We start from the raw sequence: 20509 nt of genomic DNA on the forward strand, positions 1-20509 counted from the left end.
CTAAGTTTCCTGTGTGTTCTTTCATCCGTGTTGATATCTTCCAATCATTGTCACAAATGAGACTTATTCCCTTTTATGGGGGTTGTTTACGTTGAAAGGTGCTTTTTCCTCTAATGAGTCGCCTCGGGCGAGACTCCGGATGAAGGCGCCATCTTAATTATCATTGTTCTGCCAGCCTATATCTGATTGTTTACTTAAAAGAGTAAGGAATTTAAAGAGCAAGAGGCAGAGAGAAGCAAAACTATAAAATTGTCATTTTACTGATTATCTGACAAAATACTGATTGTCTATCACAATCCATTACACAAGTCCCAGCAATCCCTCTACATGGAGGAGTGTGGATCTCTTTCTGGACTTTCGCCCAAGACTCAGAGAGAGAACACCCCTTCCAGGCCTTCCTCCAAGCCTCAGAGAGAGAGAGAGAGCCCATGGGATCTGAGCCCCTGTCCCTTTTATGTTTACACAGGACCGGTGGGTCGAACCCAGAAAATGCCCACAAACTTTGCCCAGGGAGGGTGGCCAAGTCATTAACTCCTTCCCCCAGCTAGGGCAGCCAAAATTAATTGACGTACAGTAGGCAAACTGTCTACATGTAGGTAATGCATTAAGGTAAAAATAAACTTTTAACTTTGGAACCACTTTAAAGAGCTCTAGCTGAGACTCAGAAGGGGGCCTATACATATGCAGAGAGACCATTGCTTCCATAAGCAGCGCAAGAGTCCTTCTTTAGGGCATGTTGGCAGGGAACAGACGTTTTTAATCAGCCTGTGGCTGCTTTATAAAAAAAAATGGTAAGACCTGAATACACTTTATTTTTATGCACCTGGAATCCATTGAGCTAATTTAAATGAAAAGTTCAATTGGGCTTCAAATCACACAGTTTGATTACATAATTTTAAATTGTTCTGTAGTGCTTGTGGAATACTAAGGATTCTGCTTAGTTTTCTGGCTCTTGCAGGAATTCATTGTCGCAACTTTATATTCAAACTCCAAGTTTCCTGCTTTACATTGTAGAGTTGTCACTTTTTTGAATGACTCTTTAAATTGTTTGTTCTTTAAAGTGTATATAAGAGGGTTAGCAATTGGGATTAGTATGATATATAGAAGAGAAAACATTTTGTCTTCAGTTGGAGAATACATTGATATCGGTCTAACATGAAGTGACAGAGAGGTTCCATAAAATATAAGAACAGAAGTCAAGTGGGATGCACATGTAAAAAATGCTTTGCGTCTTCCATCTGCTGACTGGATATTTAAAATAGTGATTATAATAAACACATAGGAGGACAATGTGAGTGAAAATGCACTCAAGCCTACAACAGCTCCCAAAACATATGTTGCAATCTCAACATGTGAAGTGTCAGTGCAGGAAAGTTTTAACAAAGGGGAAATGCCACAGAAAAAATGGTCGATTTGATGGGATGAGCAAAATGACAAATTTGCTATAAAAATAGAATGTATTACTGGCTCTAAAGCTGAAGCAGTCCAGACACCAACCAAAAATGAAATACAATGTTTGAAATTCATGAAAAGGGAATAATGAAGGGGGTGACATATCGCCACATAACGGTCATACGCCATAACAGCCAAAAGCAAGAATTCAGTACAAGTGAAGAAGATGAAGAAATACATTTGAGTCATGCACTCTTGGAATGTCATAGTCCTCTTCTGACTGGAGAGCATGCACACAAGCTTTGGTAGAATGTTTGAAGTCGAAAAAATTTCAATAATTGATAAATTGCCCAGGAAGATATACATAGGATTATGTAAATGGGTGTCAAGGATAATACATGAGAATACTGCAATGTTCCCTAGTAAAATGTTAAGATAAATTATCAAAAATGTTAAAAAGAGAGGAATCTCATTTTCAAAAATGTCTGAAAAGCATTGAAAGGTGAAGCCTGTAAATGTAGATTTTAAAGTCTCATTAAACATCTCCATGACAAAACAGAGAGGTTATATGTGGTATTTGATGATGGCACTCAAATCAATCAATCTCTCCAAATGTGAATTTCTTGTGTTTTTGAACTGGTTGACCTCTGCTTCTATTTTGCAGGCAACAGTAGTAAACTGTAACTGTTTTACAATTTCAAACTCTTCTGAATGAATCATTGAGTTTTAATAAATATACAGGAAGCCTGACCTCCAGAATCATTAAACCACCTGTTGTACTCTGTATGTATGAAAAGAAAATGATCAGCTTTAAAATACATATCTTTTGTCTATGTCTAGAAAATCATTGTATTACATTTATTTATACATTTCTCCTTTTTAAAAATCAACTTCTGGGCCTAGGCAGCTCATTGTGTGTTTTTTAAGATCCAGACACTTGGAAAGACAATTAACAAGTCTGAGAGTTGGCACATAATAATAGAAAATAGTTAGAGTTTGTTGTGCAAGTTCAAATTGGAGAACTACATGCAGAGAATTGCATGCAGACACCACCTTACTGCATTTTCTTCCTGCTGCTGACTTCCTTTTTATCGTTAGGCTGTGGATTTCTGTCCCAATGTTCTATGCCTCATGCATACCAAACAAAACACAGTGAATGCCCAGTTGTTAATGAACCTTGCACGATATCTGGTTTAAAGCAAATGAGTTTTGATATTTTATATTTTTCAATTCAATATTTTTATTGAGCTTTTAAAGATGAGTACAATTGTTACACCACAAACAGTATTGCTTTGTGGTAAAGTACAGATGATATTGTAAGAGAGAGATATATACTCTTACTACTGGATGACCAAACATTTAGTATGTAGCACACCCATGTAAGTGCTAATAGTTTGGTAATCTCTCTGAAGCTTAATTTTCTTCACTGAGCTTGAGTGGTGGAGTACTTCCACCACTCTGACAAATTCCTTTGACACAATAAACAACACCAGGTTAAATTTACCTAGAATGTATTATGAATGTAAAGGATAAGTTCACTGTTTGACAAAAAATAATAAATGCACATTTTTTGCAGGTAAAAAATGTACATTTCTTATTTTCTTGTTGCAGCAACCTGTAAAGCATTGCACCAGCGATCAGCAGATCGCTGGCGCTATGCAGGTCTCCTGTAGACCTGTCAGTATAGCTGCTTGCTCATGCAGGATGTACAGGCAAGCAGATATACTGACTAGAAGAATCAATGAACTACCACAGTGCTCCACCGCACCGCAGTAGTTCATTGAGAACTACAAGCCGACAGCCACTAAGGCTGTCGGAACTTGTAGTTCATTCAGAAAGTGTACAATCCAAATGCACACATTCCTGCATTAAAAATGGCTGCGTGTATGTGGGTGCTGCAGCGACCATCGGCTGGATTTGAACAGAATCAGCAAGGGAGAATGTCTCCAGCACACCGAGGACCACCAATGTGGGTACAAAAGTTTTAATGAACAATCACATAGTTACACGTAACATGCCTGATGAAGGGGTCCTGCGAGACTCCCAAACGTTGCCTTGCTGTAACTATGTGATCGTTCATTAAAACTTTTAGAGCCATATTGGTGATCCTCTGTGCTGGTGACATTCTCCCCTGTAGTTCATTCATTCACTGAACTCTGTGAAGGAATGATGAGGCCATGTGGGTGGAGCCTCGGTGTTTTCAAAAAGTGACAGCTAATATGGGGAACTTCTCCCCATACTGCTGCTACGGGGCAGGGCGGAGTGGGGATCGGGCAGTGGCTGCAGCATTGGGGTCATGTTACATGTTTCACCCTAATAATGGGTGGAACATGTAACATGTTTCCAAAGGTTACTTATCCCTTAACATTGGTTAATAATAAATGTACAGGTTTGCAATAATGACCTTATAACACACTGTTACAATACAATTTTTCCATATAACAATCTTGACTTTGACCTAAAGGTGATTGGGCCTAAATTCCATAGCATATACAACTTAATTTGAGCTATGACAAGATCATCAAGAGCATAACCAAGGCAGAAAAAAAAATGTGAAATTAAATTTTCATGAGGCTAAACTAATTATTAGACTTCAAGGTGGTCCTGATAAGCCTGCCCATATGCCTGCAAAGCTTTGTTGTGAGAAATAAACCCCCATCAAGATATATGATAAGACAAATACCATAATGATAAAACAAGATGGATTCAGGCAAGATGGAATAGCCTCATGTGATTACTTATGCTAGCTTAGTTATGGGCCTTTCCGGTGGTATAATGGTGGAAAGTTGATGAACTAGGATAGGCGAAAAAAGGATATCCTGAGTTGAAGCTGGATATGTCTGAGGTGATCGGATTAATGTCTATCTGAGGTGATTGTCTGTAGCCTTTTCTGAGGTGACCGACTGAAAGTTTGCCTGAGGTGACTGGCAGAATGTGTGTCTGAGGTGACCAGCCCAAGCTTTGTTTGGGGTGACTGGTAGAATGAGGGTCTGAGGTGTTTGGTGGGAGATTTGACTAAAGTGACCAGCTGACAGTTTGTCTGAGGTGACTGGATAAATATTTGTCTGAGGTGACTGGTCAAAGCTTTGTATTAGGTGACTAGCAGAATGTGGGTCTGTGGTGTCTGATGAGGAACTCGAGTAAAGTGACCAGCTGGGAACTTATCTGAGGTGGCCAGCAGAATTCTGCAAACCTTCCTAAATGGCTGGTGGTTTCGCCTCGGTGGTACCGGAGATTTCCAATTCAGAGAGATAGGCCTCGCTGGAGGGCAACAGGGTCCCACAAACTCTGAGCTTCTCATGTCTCATGCTCCAACCACGAACCTTCTAGAGCCGCTAGATTTTATTTCTCTTGGTCTCTCCCCCCAGTCATAAAGTCTTCTGGGAGCTGTACTTTTCTCATGGGGGCAGATCAGTGTCATCCATACCGGAAATGTACTTCTCATCCACCTCCTTATGATCAGGTGTGGGCCAATTAGGTGAGGTGACAATGAAAGTCCATAAAGACTGAACATCAAGAGAAAAAAGCAAGACCAGTGCTCAGGTCTTTAAGCATCCCAGGAACATGGTAACAGTCACTCGCTGAGGTGCGGCCCTCTAAAGATCGGGGAATCTTGATACTACTGGAAGAAAGCAAAAAAAGGGCGCACTCTCCTCATGCATTACCGTGATAAAAAAGGATTTATTTAAAATGGCTAAAGTATATACTCACAAACTAAGAGTCATGTAAACAAACAAGGAACCAATGTGACAGTCCCAGAAAATGTTGGTCTTACGACAGGCTATGCTAACATGTTTCAGGAGACGAACTCCCTTCCTCAGAGCTCAGAGGAAGGGAGTTGACTCTTGGTTTGTAAGTATATACTTTTGTAAGTTTCAATAAATCCTTTTTTATCACGGTAATGCACGAGGAGAGTGTGCTCATAAAGACTGAGTTAACATCCTTGCTGAGACACATTGTCAGGAATGGACTTGCCAGTAATGGTGGGACTCACCTGCCTTGTGGGCTGCAGTACCAGGGCTGGCCAGCGGGTGCTCTCAGCAATCAGAGACTCAACCCTGCAGCCAGCCAAACACCTGAAGCTGATTATGCAGGTGTATTTAGGGGATGGCCAGACCTGCAGGCTGGGCCTTGGTGTGTGGTTTTCCTGGGCCCTGTATCTTGTTACCTGCATTCCTGTTCCTGTTCCTGTCCCTGTCCCTGTTCCTGTCCCTGTCTCTGTCTGACTGATTCGTTGCTGACCCTGCCTGATCCGGACCTCTGCTGACTTCTCCTGCTTGATCCCTGGCTTGTGACCCCGACCATTCTCTGCCTGACCCCGTTCCTACCTGCCCGATTGTTATTGACCCGGCATGCCTGACGACGCTTGCATTGTATGTATTATCTGTGGGTGGTCTGGTTTGGTTCGTTTGCACTGTGTTATGCTTTAGTATTGCACTGCGTTTATGTATTGTTAGTGTTAATAAATTATATTGTTTATATCATATCTGAAGCCTGCGTTTCCCTGCGTCAGTTCACATACCTCTGATCATACCCTGGAGCCCTGACATACATTGTCCCACAAACTTTTCTACAAAGTTCAGCTAGCACCTAGCTATAAGTATGTAAGCTGAATGCAAAAATCAATAGAGATGAGGATGGCAGATCAAAATCTTTGCCTCACATTAACTAATTGTCTTGAATATGCATGTCAAATTTTGATTTTAAGTGTATGAAAATGTGTGTTACATTTGTATTTATCTTATATAATCTGTTATGGGCAGGGGTGGACTGACCATTTGGAAACTCGGGCACTGCCCGAGGGCCCGAGGTCAGTAAGGGGCCCCATGAGATGCCCCTGGTACCTTTTTCGAGTTTGGGCAAAGACACAGGGGCCCCATGATCCCCTATTGCCCGGGGGCCCCATGAGTTGTCAGTCCGCCCCTGGTTATGGGAGAAGTCTGCAGTCAGAAGGTGTTGTTTATTTTAAATTAGAGTGTAAAATTGTATAATGTAAGGTTTGGGAAACAAGAAAGGGTAAAGGATCTAAAGAAACTTCACCATAGGACTTATCCTTTTCCTTCCCCTTTTTTTCCCTCCCTCTCCCACTGAGTATTCGGCTCTCCTCCCAGGGGGAGGTTTGGTGTGGTTGGTTGGTTGGTCCTGATCCCTGTATTTGTGATAATGAAAAAAAGGTAAATGTCAATATTAAATATATAATTGATGTTACAATCAATTTATTGAATGAATATTGATTTTATTTGTATCATGTTTCACAGAACCTGGAGAACTGGGATATCTGGGACCCACAAAATGCATTATTTTAAAATTATTGAAATCCCCCCTGCCAATGCCATCCAGAACTCATAATGTACCTGGTCTGAACACAATAAAAAGACAAGTGGTATATAGCAGAGTGGGAGGATCAATGTCAAGCTGTGAAACAAATTTGCTAAACTTTTACTGTATGTAGTATATTTTTGAATGTACACAGGAAGCCATGCTGCGCTATATCATGTTTTATATTTTATATGAATATGAATACACTGATGAAATTTTAAAAATGGTGTATATTTAATATACTATCAAGCACCTTTAAAGTACCATGTATGGTGGAATTTCTTACTAATTGTAATTTCAAGGATGGTGGTGTCTATCTGTGTGTTCCTTGCACTATACACTATATTGCCAAAAGTATTTGAACGCCTGCCTTTCACACACATGAACTTTAATGGCATCCCAGTCTTAGTCCATAGGGTTCAATATTGAGTTGGCCCACCCTTTGCAGCTATAACAGTTTCAACTCCTCTGGGAAGGCTGTCCACAAGGTTTAGGAGTGTGTCTATGGGAATGTTTGACCATTCTTCGAGAAACATATTTGTGAGGTCAGGCACTGATGTCAGACGAGAAGGTCTGGCTTACAGTCTCCACTCTAATTCATCGCAAAGGTGTTCTATTGGGTTAAAATCAGTACTCTATGCAGTCCAGTCAAGTTCCTCCACCCCAAACCTGTTCATCCATATCTTTTTGGACCTTGGTTTGTGCACTGGTGTGCAGTTATGTTGGAGCAGGAAGGGGCCATTCCCAAACTCTTCCCACAAAGCTGGGAGCATGAAATTGTCCAAAATGTCTTGGTATGCTAACGCTTAAGAGTTCCCTTCACTGGAACTAAGGGACCAAGCCCAACCTCTGAAAAACAAACCCACACCATAATCCCCCCTCCACCAAACTTTACACTTGGCCAGAATCTGGGGGACCTTGTTAAATCCCCCTGCTCTCAGACCCCCACAACCATCTACTACAGTTGTGAGGAAGAGGCCCTTGTCTCCATCAACATGGGGACAAGGTGCTTTGGGGGGGAGCCCCCCTGCCCCAAAGTACCCCCCCATGTTGAGGACATATGGCCTGGTATGGTTCAGGAGGGGGGATGCTCGCTTGTCCCCTCACCCTCTTTCCTGAAATGCCGGGCTGCATGCTCAGATAAGGGTCTGGGTTTTCTACACTATCTAAAACTTAAATAACATGTTTTGGTTGGAGTTGGGCTTTAAATATATGAAATCCCTGAATGATAGGATATTTAATCAAATAATAATTAATATAAGTTTAAACCTATTGTAAAAATATGCTATACAAACTCAGTAAAAAGAATCCTATCAAAGACTACCGCTGCTGTATACCTTCTTAAAATTACTTGGAGCAATTATACAGGTGTGCTGACTTGATTCTAAATTAATTTTCTGTATGCTTTTTTTTTGATCAGTGACTCAAAATGCATGAAAGTCAAAGTAGCAGCAATACAGTCAGGCAACTAGCATGTTTAAAAGTTAGTCAGCAATGGCAGCTTATAGACCTCTGTTAACAAAGGTTTTCCTTAAAACCCAGTATACACAAGTCTGTTTAACTAGTACTGTGTGTGAGTATACTTTTTTAATATTCGCCTCTGTTTATGCTTACTGCTGACTTTTTTTCATTGTTTAAAAATTGTGACATTCTCAAGGTTATTTTGGTATGTTGTTTTAAAATGTTTTGTAAATTACAATACATTGGGGTTGGTTTACTAAAACTGGAGAGTGCAAAATCTGATGCAGCTCTGCATAGAAACCAATCAGCTTTGTTTTTTTTTGTTAAAGCTTAATTGAACAAGCTGAACTTAAAAGCTGATTGGCTACCATGCACGATTGCACCAGATTTTCCTCTCTCAAGTTTTTATTTAAGCAACCCCACTGTATATATTGGACTTTCAACCTTGTATAAATAATTATGCTTTTTAATTCAGTTGATTACTATAAAATGGTAGTACAATTTAAAGCCTTGCTAAGCATCCAGGTATCTTAAAGCAATTGTAAACCTAAGAACAAAAACTAAATTTATTGCTGACAGGAAAGTTAGCTTGGGCACGCAAATACATGTTAATATCTAAGTTGTGTATTACATCAAAATGTATATCTTCTTACATGATCCCCTTTGTCTACCTCAAGTTGTTATGTTTATTGGCTGTATGCAGGGCCAGAACAAGGGGTGGGTATGAGGGGTGGCTGCCCTAGGCGTTGTGGTATCATGTGAGGTGGGGGTGGCACCACTTAAAGGTTCCTGCCACTTTAAGCTGACATGAATAGTGACAGCAGCATCCCTACTCCTGTCAGCTTAGCGCAGGAAGTGTCAGGCAGAATCAGGCGAGCAGGAGAGATTCGGGAGAAGGTGCATGCTGTGCTCTCTCTCTCCCCTCCAGCTTCTCCTCCTGCCAGTGCAGTGCTCCTGCATCTGGACTGTCAGATTAGGACTGTACAGGTTTTCCTTACCTGTCCTCATCTCTTCCCAGCAAAAACCAGGTAAGGAAACTCTGGCGGTCAAACATTTGTTCTGGATGGGGGTATTTCAGCAGGGTGGGGATTTGTACTGGGAGTAGGGGAATTTTGGTTTGGTGAGAATTTTGGCTTGTAAGGGGAATATATACTTAGGGGGTTAATATGTGTCCCGGCACTGGCCATATGCAATGTAGAGGTGTTGAGGATATTGAAATAAGTTGCATCTACTGACTATTTGCTCTAGATTACAATGTAAATGTAAATGTTACAAGTCAGTTTCTGTAAGATGCCATTCAATTAAAAAAAGAGTAAAACAAATATATACAAATATACAAACATTCCTCTTGATCCTGCTAGAAATCCAGCTTGATTATAATTTTCTGTGTACTGAAAAGTATAATTCAGTGTTACCAGCTTCCTTCTGTGAACCGCAAAACATTTGTGTATAGAAGATGAGGACAGAGGGAGGTGATTTTATTCCAAATCAGGACAGCAGACTAGGGTGACTACACTGCTTATTTACTGATATAGTACAAGTACACATTATGACCCTAGCACAGGATGTGTGGTATGGTGGTGGTAGACTGGTGGTGTGGCAAGATGAGCCAGGTGACATAAAAGAGAAAAAAAGTCTAACAAAAGAAGAAAGAAACCAAAGCAGCCACCACATCAAAGAACTGATGTACTGCAATTTACTGTATTTTGTATTTGGGTATGGATACGGTTTATAGATATTTCAACATTAATTCTGGGATCCATAGCAAAATCAGTATATTGTTGAATTGGTAACATACCTATGGATGTTATTACGCTACATGCTCCTATTCACATAGCATAACGTAAAAAAAACATTTAAAATTGCAACTTACCTTTTTTAGATGCTATTTTCTGGAACTTCCAGCAAGGAAATGTTCTACTTAGTTCCTTTAGTTATGAGGGGGGCTGGGAAGTTATTTTTGCCATAATTAAACCTGTCTGTACTGTATAGCACATCTACTCTCATAATCTCCTAGATTGTAAGCTCCAAGGAGCAGGGCCCTCGAACCCCTCGTGTATTGTTTTGTTGCTGTATTGTCTCATGTTCTGTCCCCCACTATAATGTACAGCGCTGAGCAAACCTTTTAGCGCTATATAAATACTGTATAATAATAATAATAATTTGTACTAGATTTGAATAGAGTGTGCCTTACCAAAGGGTTAAAGGTTTAGGAGCTGGGCTTCTCCATTGTATGATAATGAGATCTGAACTCAGCTATTGGGACAGATCACACTGAATTTGAGAAATTCTTGCAGTCAAGCAGCTTATCCTCAAAATACCTTCAGGTAATAAATAAATATATATATATTTATTTATTTATTTTAATGTTACGTATGCTGTGTGAATAGAAACACATAACAAACATATAGTGGGGTTTTCTCAAACTTAGCTGCAAAAGTGGAAACATGCTTTAAAGAAGTAGTATTTACTTAATTTAATCCAGTACATCTTCTAATAGCTTCAAAAATGCAATCATGCTGGAGAAGTTCTTTTTCTTTATTCCACTGTGCACTTTTATTAGGTGAAATGGAAAACAGTCTTCTTGTTAAAAAAAAAAAATACTTGTTCACATTCAAGATGCAGTTGTTCTTTTAAAGAAAATAATTTATGCAATTTTACACAAGATACCAAAGCACAAGTCACACATAGCAAATGCTGACTGGGAGGCTTTAAAAGCTTCTTGCATTAAATAGAGGTATATATGAGCCATTTACCTTAGGGAATATAATGATAATGATGAAAGCTATTTTGATATTTCTATCTCCCATGGTACAGAGCTGCAACATTTACCAAGCAAGAAGATTTTAAAACATGCATTGTGACTAGAGATGAGCGAAGAAATGAAAAATTCGATTCGACTGATTCGGCGAATTCGTGGACAATATTCGATTCGAGTCGAATAAATTCGCTGTGAATTTAACTTAAAAAAGGGTGTTTCTAGGCTTCAGAGAGACTTAATATTAGTGCAGAACACTGTACCTTTAATTTAAATGCCCTTGGAGTCTGCTGGGGAAGAGAAATAATACTGTCACTCAGTATGACATGCAGATGAGTGCCGTCGATCTTAGAATCACCGCACACTTCACTCATTTGGCCAGTCACGGGGCCAAAACCAGTGTTTGGAGCCACAGTGTGGCGGTGGAGGCAGCAGCAATGGGAGGCCATACAGCAACCTATGACAAAATGGAAACCAGCAGGAGTGTGAGGAGACCTCAAAGTGGCACATGGCAGAGTGGGAGCAATGGGAGGCGGTACAAGGACCCATGTCACACTGTGGACCCAGCAGCAGCGTGACGAGGCGGTACGGGGGCCCATGGCAGATTTGGGGCCTGGCAGGACCTATGGGAGGCCTGTAATCTGCCAGCAACCTATGACAAAATGGAAACCAGCAGGAGTGTGAGGAGACCTGAAAGTGGCACATGGCAGAGTGGGAGCAATGGGAGCCAGTACAGGGACCCATGTCACACTGTGGACCCAGCAGCAGCGTGACCAGGCGGTACGGGGGCCCATGGCAGATTACAGGCCTGGCAGCAGCAATGGAAGGCCCGTAATCTGTCAGCACCCTATGACAAAAAATGGAACACACCAGCAGTGTGTGAGGAGACCTGAAAGTGGCACATGGCAGAGTGTGGCGATGGAGACAGCAGCAATGGGAGGCCGTACAGGGACCCATGAGAGACTGTGGACCTGGCAGCAGCATGAGGAGGCGGTATAGGGGCCCATGGCAGATTAGGGGCCTGGCAGCAGCTATAGGAGGCCCGTAATCTGCCAGCACCCTATGACAAAAAATTGAACACACCAGCAGTGTGTGAGGAGACCTGAAAGTGGCACATGGCAGAGTGTGGCGATGGAGACAGCAGCAATGGGAGGCCGTACAGGGACCCATGAGAGACTCTGGACCTGGCAGCAGCATGAGGAGGCGGTATAGGGGCCCATGGCAGATTAGGGGCCTGGCAGCAGCTATAGGAGGCCCGTAATCTGCCAGCACCCTATGACAAAAAATTGAACACACCAGCAGTTTGTGAGGAGACCTGAAAGTGGCACATGGCAGAGTGTGGCGATGGAGACAGCAGCAATAGGAGGCCGTACAGGGACCCATGAGAGACTCTGGACCTGGCAGCAGCATGAGGAGGCGGTATAGGGGCCCATGGCAGATTAGGGGCCTGGCAGCAGCTATGGGAGGCCCGTAATCTGCCAGCACCCTATGACAAAAAATGGAACACACCAGCAGTGTGAGGAGACCTGAAAGTGGCACATGTTTGGGGCATGATTCATGGCGGATTTAGTCAGTTGTGTCAGGAACTGGTGGTTTGAAATCCAGACTAATCCACGCCTGATTCATTTTCACAAACGTGAGTCTCTCCACACTTTGGGTGGACAGTCGTGTCTTCCGCGGAGTTACAATACCTCCTGCCGCACTAAACACGTGCTCCGATGCCACGCTACTGGCCGGGCATGACAGCCTTTCAAGGGCAAATTCAGCTAGTTGGGGCCAAAGGTCAAGTATCGTTGCCCAGTAGTCAAGGGGATTGTCTACCTCGGTTGGCAGGGTGCTGTCCAAGTAGGCCTAAGCCTGTTGTTTGAGGTCCTGCTCCAGGTCCACCTGATGCTGCTGCTGCTGCGGCTGGTTAGTAGTTTCCTCACTGCGCTGGTGAAGAAAGCTACTCATCATCGACTGCAGACTGAGGCAGCCGCTGCTGGTGGAGCTGACACTGCTCCTACCACCCCACCCCTCCCCTGCTGCCATGGCAGCGGAACGCGAACGCACAGGGCCCACAGTGTCTGAGGATGGACGTTGGCGCAGAAAGGCAGAGACCAGCTGACTACATAGGTGGTTTTTATAGTACGTTATTTTGGCCTCCCTCTCAGCAGGTGTGAAAAAGGCCACCATTTTTGAACAGTAGCGAGGGTCCAACAAGGTGGACAGCCAAAAGTCATCCCTCTGTCTGATGGTTATTATTCGGCTGTCGCTACGCAAGCAAGCGAGCATGCTATGGGCCATTTGTGCCAAGGAATGCGAGGGACTCCCTGCCTCCATCTCCACAGCATACTGCCACGGTGCGTCTGGGTCCTCTGTCTCCTCCTCCTCCTCCTCTACCAGATGCTCCTGCTCCTCCACTCCTGTCCGCTGAGTGGAAAAACCACCCATTTCACTCAATAATTCCTGAGCACCAATGTCCTCCTCTACCTCCTCCTCTTCTTCCTGTCCTGCCCCCACAGGGGTCATGTGGCGTTGAGATCTGTGCGCCACGTCTACCGCACCCTGACCAGCCATTGTTAACAGCATTTGTTCCAGGACGTGCAACAGAGGAATGACGTCGTTCATCCCATAGTCCTGCCGACTCACGAATAGCGTGGCCTCCTCAAAGGGCCTGAGCAAGCGCAGGTGTCACGCATGAGCTGCCAATGGCTGACATCTAAGTTACACAGGGAGTACCTTTATCCGCTTTTAACATCAGGAAATCGGTGATGGCCTTTCGCTGTTCGTAAAGGCGGTCTAACATATGTAGGGTTGAATTCCACCTTGTTGCAACGTCACAGCATGAGGAGTCGGTACGGGGGCCCATGGCAGATTACGTGCCTGGCAGCAGCAATGGGAGGCCCGTAATCTGCCAGCACCCTATGTCAAAAAATTGAACACACCAGCAGTGTGAGGAGACCTGAAAGTGGCACATGGCAGAGTGTGGCTATGGAGACAGCAGCAATGGGAGGCCGTACAGGGACCCATGACACACTCTGGACTTGGCAGCAGCATGAGGAGGCGGTATAGGGGCCCATGGCAGATTAGGGGCCTGGCAGCAGCTATGGGAGGCCCGTAATCTGCCAGCACCCTATGTCAAAAAATTGAACACACCAGCAGTGTGAGGAGACCTGAAAGTGGCACATGGCATGAGAGACTGTGGACCTGGCAGCAGCATGAGGAGGCGGTATAGGGGCCCATGGCAGATTAGGGGCCTGGCAGCAGCTATGGGAGGCCCGTAATCTGCCAGCACCCTATGACAAAAAATTGAACACACCAGCAGTGTGTGAGGAGACCTGAAAGTGGCACATGGCAGAGTGTGGCGATGGAGACAGCAGCAATGGGAGGCCGTACAGGGACCCATGACACACTCTGGACTTGGCAGCAGCATGAGGAGGCGGCATAGGGGCCCATGGCAGATTAGGGGCCTGGCAGCAGCTATGTGAGGCCCGTAATCTGCCAGCACCCTATGACAAAAAATGGAACACACCAGCAGTGTGAGGAGACCAGAAAGTGGCACATGGCAGAGTGTGGCGATGGAGACAGCAGCAATGGGAGGCCGTACAGGGACCCATGAGAGACTGTGGACCTGGCAGCAGCATGAGGAGGTGGTATAGGGGCCCATGGCAGATTAGGGGCCTGGCAGCAGCTATGGGAGGCCCGTAATCTGCCAGCACCCTATGACAAAAAATTGAACACACCAGCAGTGTGAGGAGACCTGAAAGTGGAACATGGCATGAGAGACTCTGGACCTGGCAGCAGCATGAGGAGGCGGTATAGGGGCCCATGGCAGATTAGGGGCCTGGCAGCAGCTATGGGAGGCCCGTAATCTGCCAGCACCCTATGTCAAAAAATTGAACACACCAGCAGTGTGAGGAGACCTGAAAGTGGCACATGGCATGAGAGACTCTGGACCTGGCAGCAGCATGAGGAGGCAGTACGGGGGCCCATGGCAGATTACGGGCCTGGCAGCAGCAATGGGAGGCCCGTAATCTGCCAGCACCCTATGACAAAATGGAACACACCAGCAGTGTGAGGAGACCTGAAAGTGGCACATGGCAGAGTGTGGCGATGGAGACAGCAGCAATGGGAGGCCGTACAGGGACCCATGAGAGACTCTGGACCTGGCAGCAGCATGAGGAGGCGGTACGGGGGCCCATGGCAGATTACGGGCCTGGCAGCAGCAATGGGAGACCCGTAATCTGCCAGCACCCTATGACAAAATGGAACCCACCAGCAGTGTGAGAAGACCTGAAAGTGGCACATGGCAGAGTGTGGCGATGGAGACAGCAGCAATGGGAGGCCGTACAGGGACCCATGAGAGACTCTGGACCTGGCAGCAGCCTGAGGAGGCGGTACGGGGGCCCATGGCAGATTACGGGCCTGGCAGCAGCAATGGGAGGCCCGTAATCTGCCAGCACCCTATGACAAAATCGAACACACCAGCAGTGTGAGGAGACCTGAAAGTGGCACATGGCAGAGTGTGGCGATGGAGACAGCAGCAATGGGAGGCCGTACAGGGACCCATGAGAGACTGTGGACCTGGCAGCAGCAGGAGGAGGTGGTATAGGGGCCCATGGCAGATTAGGGGCCTGGCAGCAGCTATGGGAGGCCCGTAATCTGCCAGCACCCTATGACAAAAAATTGAACACACCAGCAGTGTGAGGAGACCTGAAAGTGGCACATGGCATGAGAGACTGTGGACCTGGCAGCAGCATGAAGAGGCGGTATAGGGGCCCATGGCAGATTAGGGGCCTGGCAGCAGCTATGGGAGGCCCGTAATCTGCCAGCACCCTATGACAAAAAATTGAACACACCAGCAGTGTGTGAGGAGACCTGAAAGTGGCACATGGCAGAGTGTGGCGATGGAGACAGCAGCAATGGGAGGCCGTACAGGGACCCATGACACACTCTGAACTTGGCAGCAGCATGAGGAGGCGGTATAGGGGCCCATGGCAGATTAGGGGCCTGGCAGCAGCTATGTGAGGCCCGTAATCTGCCAGCACCCTATGACAAAAAATGTAACACACCAGCAGTGTGAGGAGACCTGAAAGTGGCACATGGCAGAGTGTGGCGATGGAGACAGCAGCAATGGGAGGCCGTACAGGGACCCATGAGAGACTCTGGACTTCGCAGCAGCATGAGGAGGCGGTATAGGGGCCCATGGCAGATTAGGGGCCTGGCAGCAGCTATGGGAGGCCCGTAATCTGCCAGCACCCTATGTCAAAAAAATTTAACACACCAGCAGTGTGTGAGGAGACCTGAAAGTGGCACATGGCAGAGTGTGGCGATGGAGACAGCAGCAATGGGAGGCCGTACAGGGACCCATGAGAGACTCTGGACTTCGCAGCAGCATGAGGAGGCGGTATAGGGGCCCATGGCAGATTAGGGGCCTGGCAGCAGCTATGGGAGGCCCGTAATCTGCCAGCACCCTATGTCAAAAAAATTGAACACACCAGCAGTGTGTGAGGAGACCTGAAAGTGGCACATGGCATGAGACACTGTGGACCTGGCAGCAGCATGAGGAGGCGGTACAGGGGCCCATGGCAGATTAGGGGCCTGGCAGCAGCTATGGGAGGCCCGTAATCTGCCAGCACCCTATGACAAAAAATGGAACACACCAGCAGTGTGTGAGGAGACCTGAAAGTGGCACATGGCAGAGTGTGGCGATGGAGACAACCCACCGACTGTTTTGCTCGCTGCCAAGCTGCCACCCTCTTCTCCTGATGATGCGGAAGCAATAGCCTGATGACGACGAGGCTGCCAAGTGCGATCAGCCTCATCATCATCAATTAGGGTCTCCGCCTCACTACTAGCCCCCTCGGCTGCGTGTGGGTCAGGAGACAGACCTGTCTCTAGACCGGCTACCGAGCCACTCTCCTCGCCACTACTTCTTCGCCTGGCTGCTGAAGAGGCGGATTTCTCCCCCCGTTCCTGACCGCCCTCTGTTAGCTCTTCCTCACTGTACTGGATGACACCGGGAGCACTGGCCTCTGGCTGCGAATAGTGCTGCCTCGACCCCTTCCTCTGCTGCCACGTCTGCTCGCTCCTAAAACATTGCCTCCTCTGCCACTCCTCTGCATGTTGTCTGACATACTCTTTAATTCAACGATTCTGTGTCCCTGAGTAACAATTCTGTGTCTGTCCCTGAGTAACAATTCTGTGTCTGTCCCTGAGTAACAATTCTGTGTCCCTCAGTAACAATTCTGTTTCCCTGAGTAACAATTCTGTGTCCCTCAGTAACAATTCTGTGTCCCTCAGTAACAATTCTGTGTCCCTCAGTAACAATTCTGTGTCTGTCCCTGAGTAACAATTCTGTGTCTGTCCCTGAGTAACAATTCTGTGTCCCTGAGTAACGTTTCTGTGGCCCTAAGTAACAGTTCTGTGGCCCTCAGTAACAATTCTGTGGCCCTCAGTAACAATTCTGTGTCTGTCCCTGAGTAACAATTCTGTGGCCCTAAGTAACGGTTCTGTGGCCCTCAGTAACAATTCTGTGTCCTTGAGTAACAATTCTGTGGCCCTAAGTAACGGTTCTGTGGCCCTCAGTAACAATTCTGTGTCCCTGTGTAACAATTCTGTGTCTGTGCGAGTAACAATTCTGTGGCCCTAAGTAACGGTTCTGTGGCCCTCAGTAACAATTCTGTGTCCCTGAGTAACAATTCTGTGTCTGTGCGAGTAACAATTCTGTGGCCCTAAGTAACAGTTCTGTGGCCCCCAGTAACAGTTCTGTGTCCCTGAGTAACAATTCTGTGTCTGTGCGAGTAACAATTCTGTGGCCCTAAGTAACAGTTCTGTGGCCCTCAGTAACAATTCTGTGTCCCTGAGTAACAATTCTGTGGCCCTAAGTAACGGTTCTGTGGCCCTCAGTAACAATTCTGTGTCCCTGTGTAACAATTCTGTGTCTGTGCGAGTAACAATTCTGTGGCCCTAAGTAACAGTTCTGTGGCCCTCAGTAACAGTTCTGTGTCCCTGAGTAACAATTCTGTGTCTGTGCGAGTAACAGTTCTGTGGCCCTAAGTAACAGTTCTGTGGCCCTCAGTAACAATTCTGTGTCCCTGAGTAACGTTTCTGCGGCCCTAAGTAACGGTTCTGTGGCCCTCAGTAACAATTCTGTGGCCCTCAGTAACAATTCTGTGTCTGTCCCTGAGTAACAATTCTGTGGCCCTAAGTAACGGTTCTGTGGCCCTCAGTAACAATTCTGTGTCCCTGAGTAACAATTCTGTGGCCCTAAGTAACGGTTCTGTGGCCCTCAGTAACAATTCTGTGTCCCTCAGTAACAATTCTGTGTCTGTCCCTGATTAACAATTCTGTGGCCCTAAGTAACGGTTCTGTGGCCCTAAGTAACGGTTCTGTTGCCCTCAGTAACAATTCTGTGGCCCTCAGTAACAATTCTGTGTCTGTCCCTGAGTAACAATTCTGTGGCCCTAACTAACGTTTCTGTGGCCCTAAGTAACGGTTCTGTGGCCCTCAGTAACAATTCTGTGTCCCTGAGTAACGTTTCTGTGGCCCTAAGTAACGGTTCTGTGGCCCTCAGTAACAATTCTGTGGCCCTCAGTAACAATTCTGTGTCTGTCCCTGAGTAACAATTCTGTGGCCCTAAGTAACGGTTCTGTGGCCCTCAGTAACAATTCTGTGTCCCTGAATAACAATTCTGTGGCCCTAAGTAACGGTTCTGTGGCCCTCAGTAACAATTCTGTGTCCCTGTGTAACAATTCTGTGTCTGTGCGAGTAACAATTCTGTGGCCCTAAGTAACAGTTCTGTGGCCCTCAGTAACAATTCTGTGTCCCTGAGTAACAATTCTGTGTCTGTGCGAGTAACAATTCTGTGGCCCTAAGTAACAGTTCTGTGGCCCTCAGTAACAATTCTGTGTCTGTCCCTGAGTAACAATTCTGTGGCCCTAACTAAAGTTTCTGTGGCCCTAAGTAACAATTCTCTGGCACTCAGTAACAATTCTGTCTGTCCCTGAGTAACAATTCTGTGGCCCTAATAACGTTTCTGTGGCCCTAAGTAACAATTCTCTGGCACTCAGTAACAATTCTGTCTGTCCCTGAGTAAGAATTCTGTGGCCCTAACTAGCGTTTCTTTGTCCCTAAGTAACGATTCTGTGGCCCTCATTAACAATTCTGTGTCCCTGAGTAATGGTTCTCTGTCCCTAAGTAACGTTTCTCTGTCCCCAAGTATCGTTTCTGTGGCCCTAACTCTGTCCCTAATACAGAGCGGTCTGCCTCTGTTCAATGACTGCAGGCAAATGAAGAATTCCAAAATGGCCGCTATTTATAGCTCGACCATTACACAGTGCTGGCTGGCTGGCTGCTGATTGGCTGATGCGATCACATGTCATTGAGGAATGCATTATGGGTCAGCGCGCCTTGTCTGCGCGCCTTCCCAGACATCCCCGCTCCGTCGCCGCACATGTCCGCCGCCATTTTCGGAAAAATTTCGATTCGCGCGTCCGAAGTAGGCTATTTTTCAGAATCTAAATTTTTCCGATATTCGACTCGAATTCCACTTCGGCTACTTCGATTCGCTCATCTCTAATTGTGACTAATGTCATATATGTTAATAATATCAGCTGTTATTAGCTTCTAAACTTTAAAAGTAGATACCAAAAATATCACAGTGTTTAAAACACAAAACAGAAATTCTTCCGTTAATAGCTGAATTAGCTTTTTGATTCTACCAGCTTGAATGCTTGCCAGGGTTTAACAAGAAACTGTCCTCTAAATCTAAACAGTATGAATATGCACAATTACATATAAACCACAATTCTTTACCATATTTAAAGTTGCTGAACTACCAGTTCAGAATTTTTGGCAGTTAGGAGGTTACAGAATTTCTGTAGAGAGGAGGTAAAAACACCAAAGTAGGCAGTCACTGTGTTACAATGGTAAGCAGATAGTTGGAGTGGATGGGGTTAGTTCAGATTAGTTAAAGAAGGATGGAAAAGGGGAGTCGGTGTTCATCCCTAAAATGGTAAACCTGTTTTTCAACTAACAATGCTGCTGTGTAAAACAAATGTGATCTCATAAGCATCACCTTGGCCCATGAGGATTCCTATCTTGGCAATCTAGAAGGTATCAAGTGCAGACCTGCCAATAACTAAAGAATCCCTCTAATTAAAGAATATAGGCTGTTTAAGATGACAAAGGGAGTCTAACAACTTTGCAACTCATTATCTTTCCCTTAGCCAAATTTGTAAGGAAGCACCACATCTAACATAATTGTCATTTATATACAGTATGATTTGTTGAAGATCCTTGAAAAGTCAAAGAGAAAGGCAATATATAGAAAAACCAAGGACAAAATGAAGAAAAACCAAAAGCTTACTTAAAGGAGAAGTACAGCCAAAGCTCTTTTGACTGCACTTCTTCTGTGGATCACAGCAGTGCGATTCGTTCTGATCTCCTGTGACCCATTTTCAGCTGACAGTGGGATGAAGCCCTCTGTCGACTGACATCACTGAGCCAGTCCAGGCTGGGGAAAGATTCCGACTTTAAAGTCCGGATCCACCCCAGAGTCTGGAGTTGCACTTGGCTCAGCTTCTCAGCAATATT

General features: G+C 45.3%; 1 protein-coding gene across 1 annotated transcript; it reads right to left on the reverse strand.

Moving 5' to 3' along the window:
• Window positions 1-730: 730 nt before the first annotated feature.
• LOC149457801 (olfactory receptor 5V1-like) lies at window positions 731-1758 on the reverse strand. Its single transcript, XM_089683107.1, has one exon. The coding sequence runs from the start codon at window positions 1756-1758 to the stop codon at window positions 925-927; it is 834 nt and encodes a 277-aa protein (XP_089539233.1). The 3' UTR covers window positions 731-924.
• Between the last annotated feature and the right edge of the window lie 18751 nt (window positions 1759-20509).

Source organism: Staurois parvus, unplaced genomic scaffold (assembly GCF_062004578.1).
Source record: "Staurois parvus isolate SC_StPar_1 unplaced genomic scaffold, SC_StPar_1.0 ptg000303l, whole genome shotgun sequence".
NCBI classification, from domain to species: domain Eukaryota; kingdom Metazoa; phylum Chordata; class Amphibia; order Anura; family Ranidae; genus Staurois; species Staurois parvus.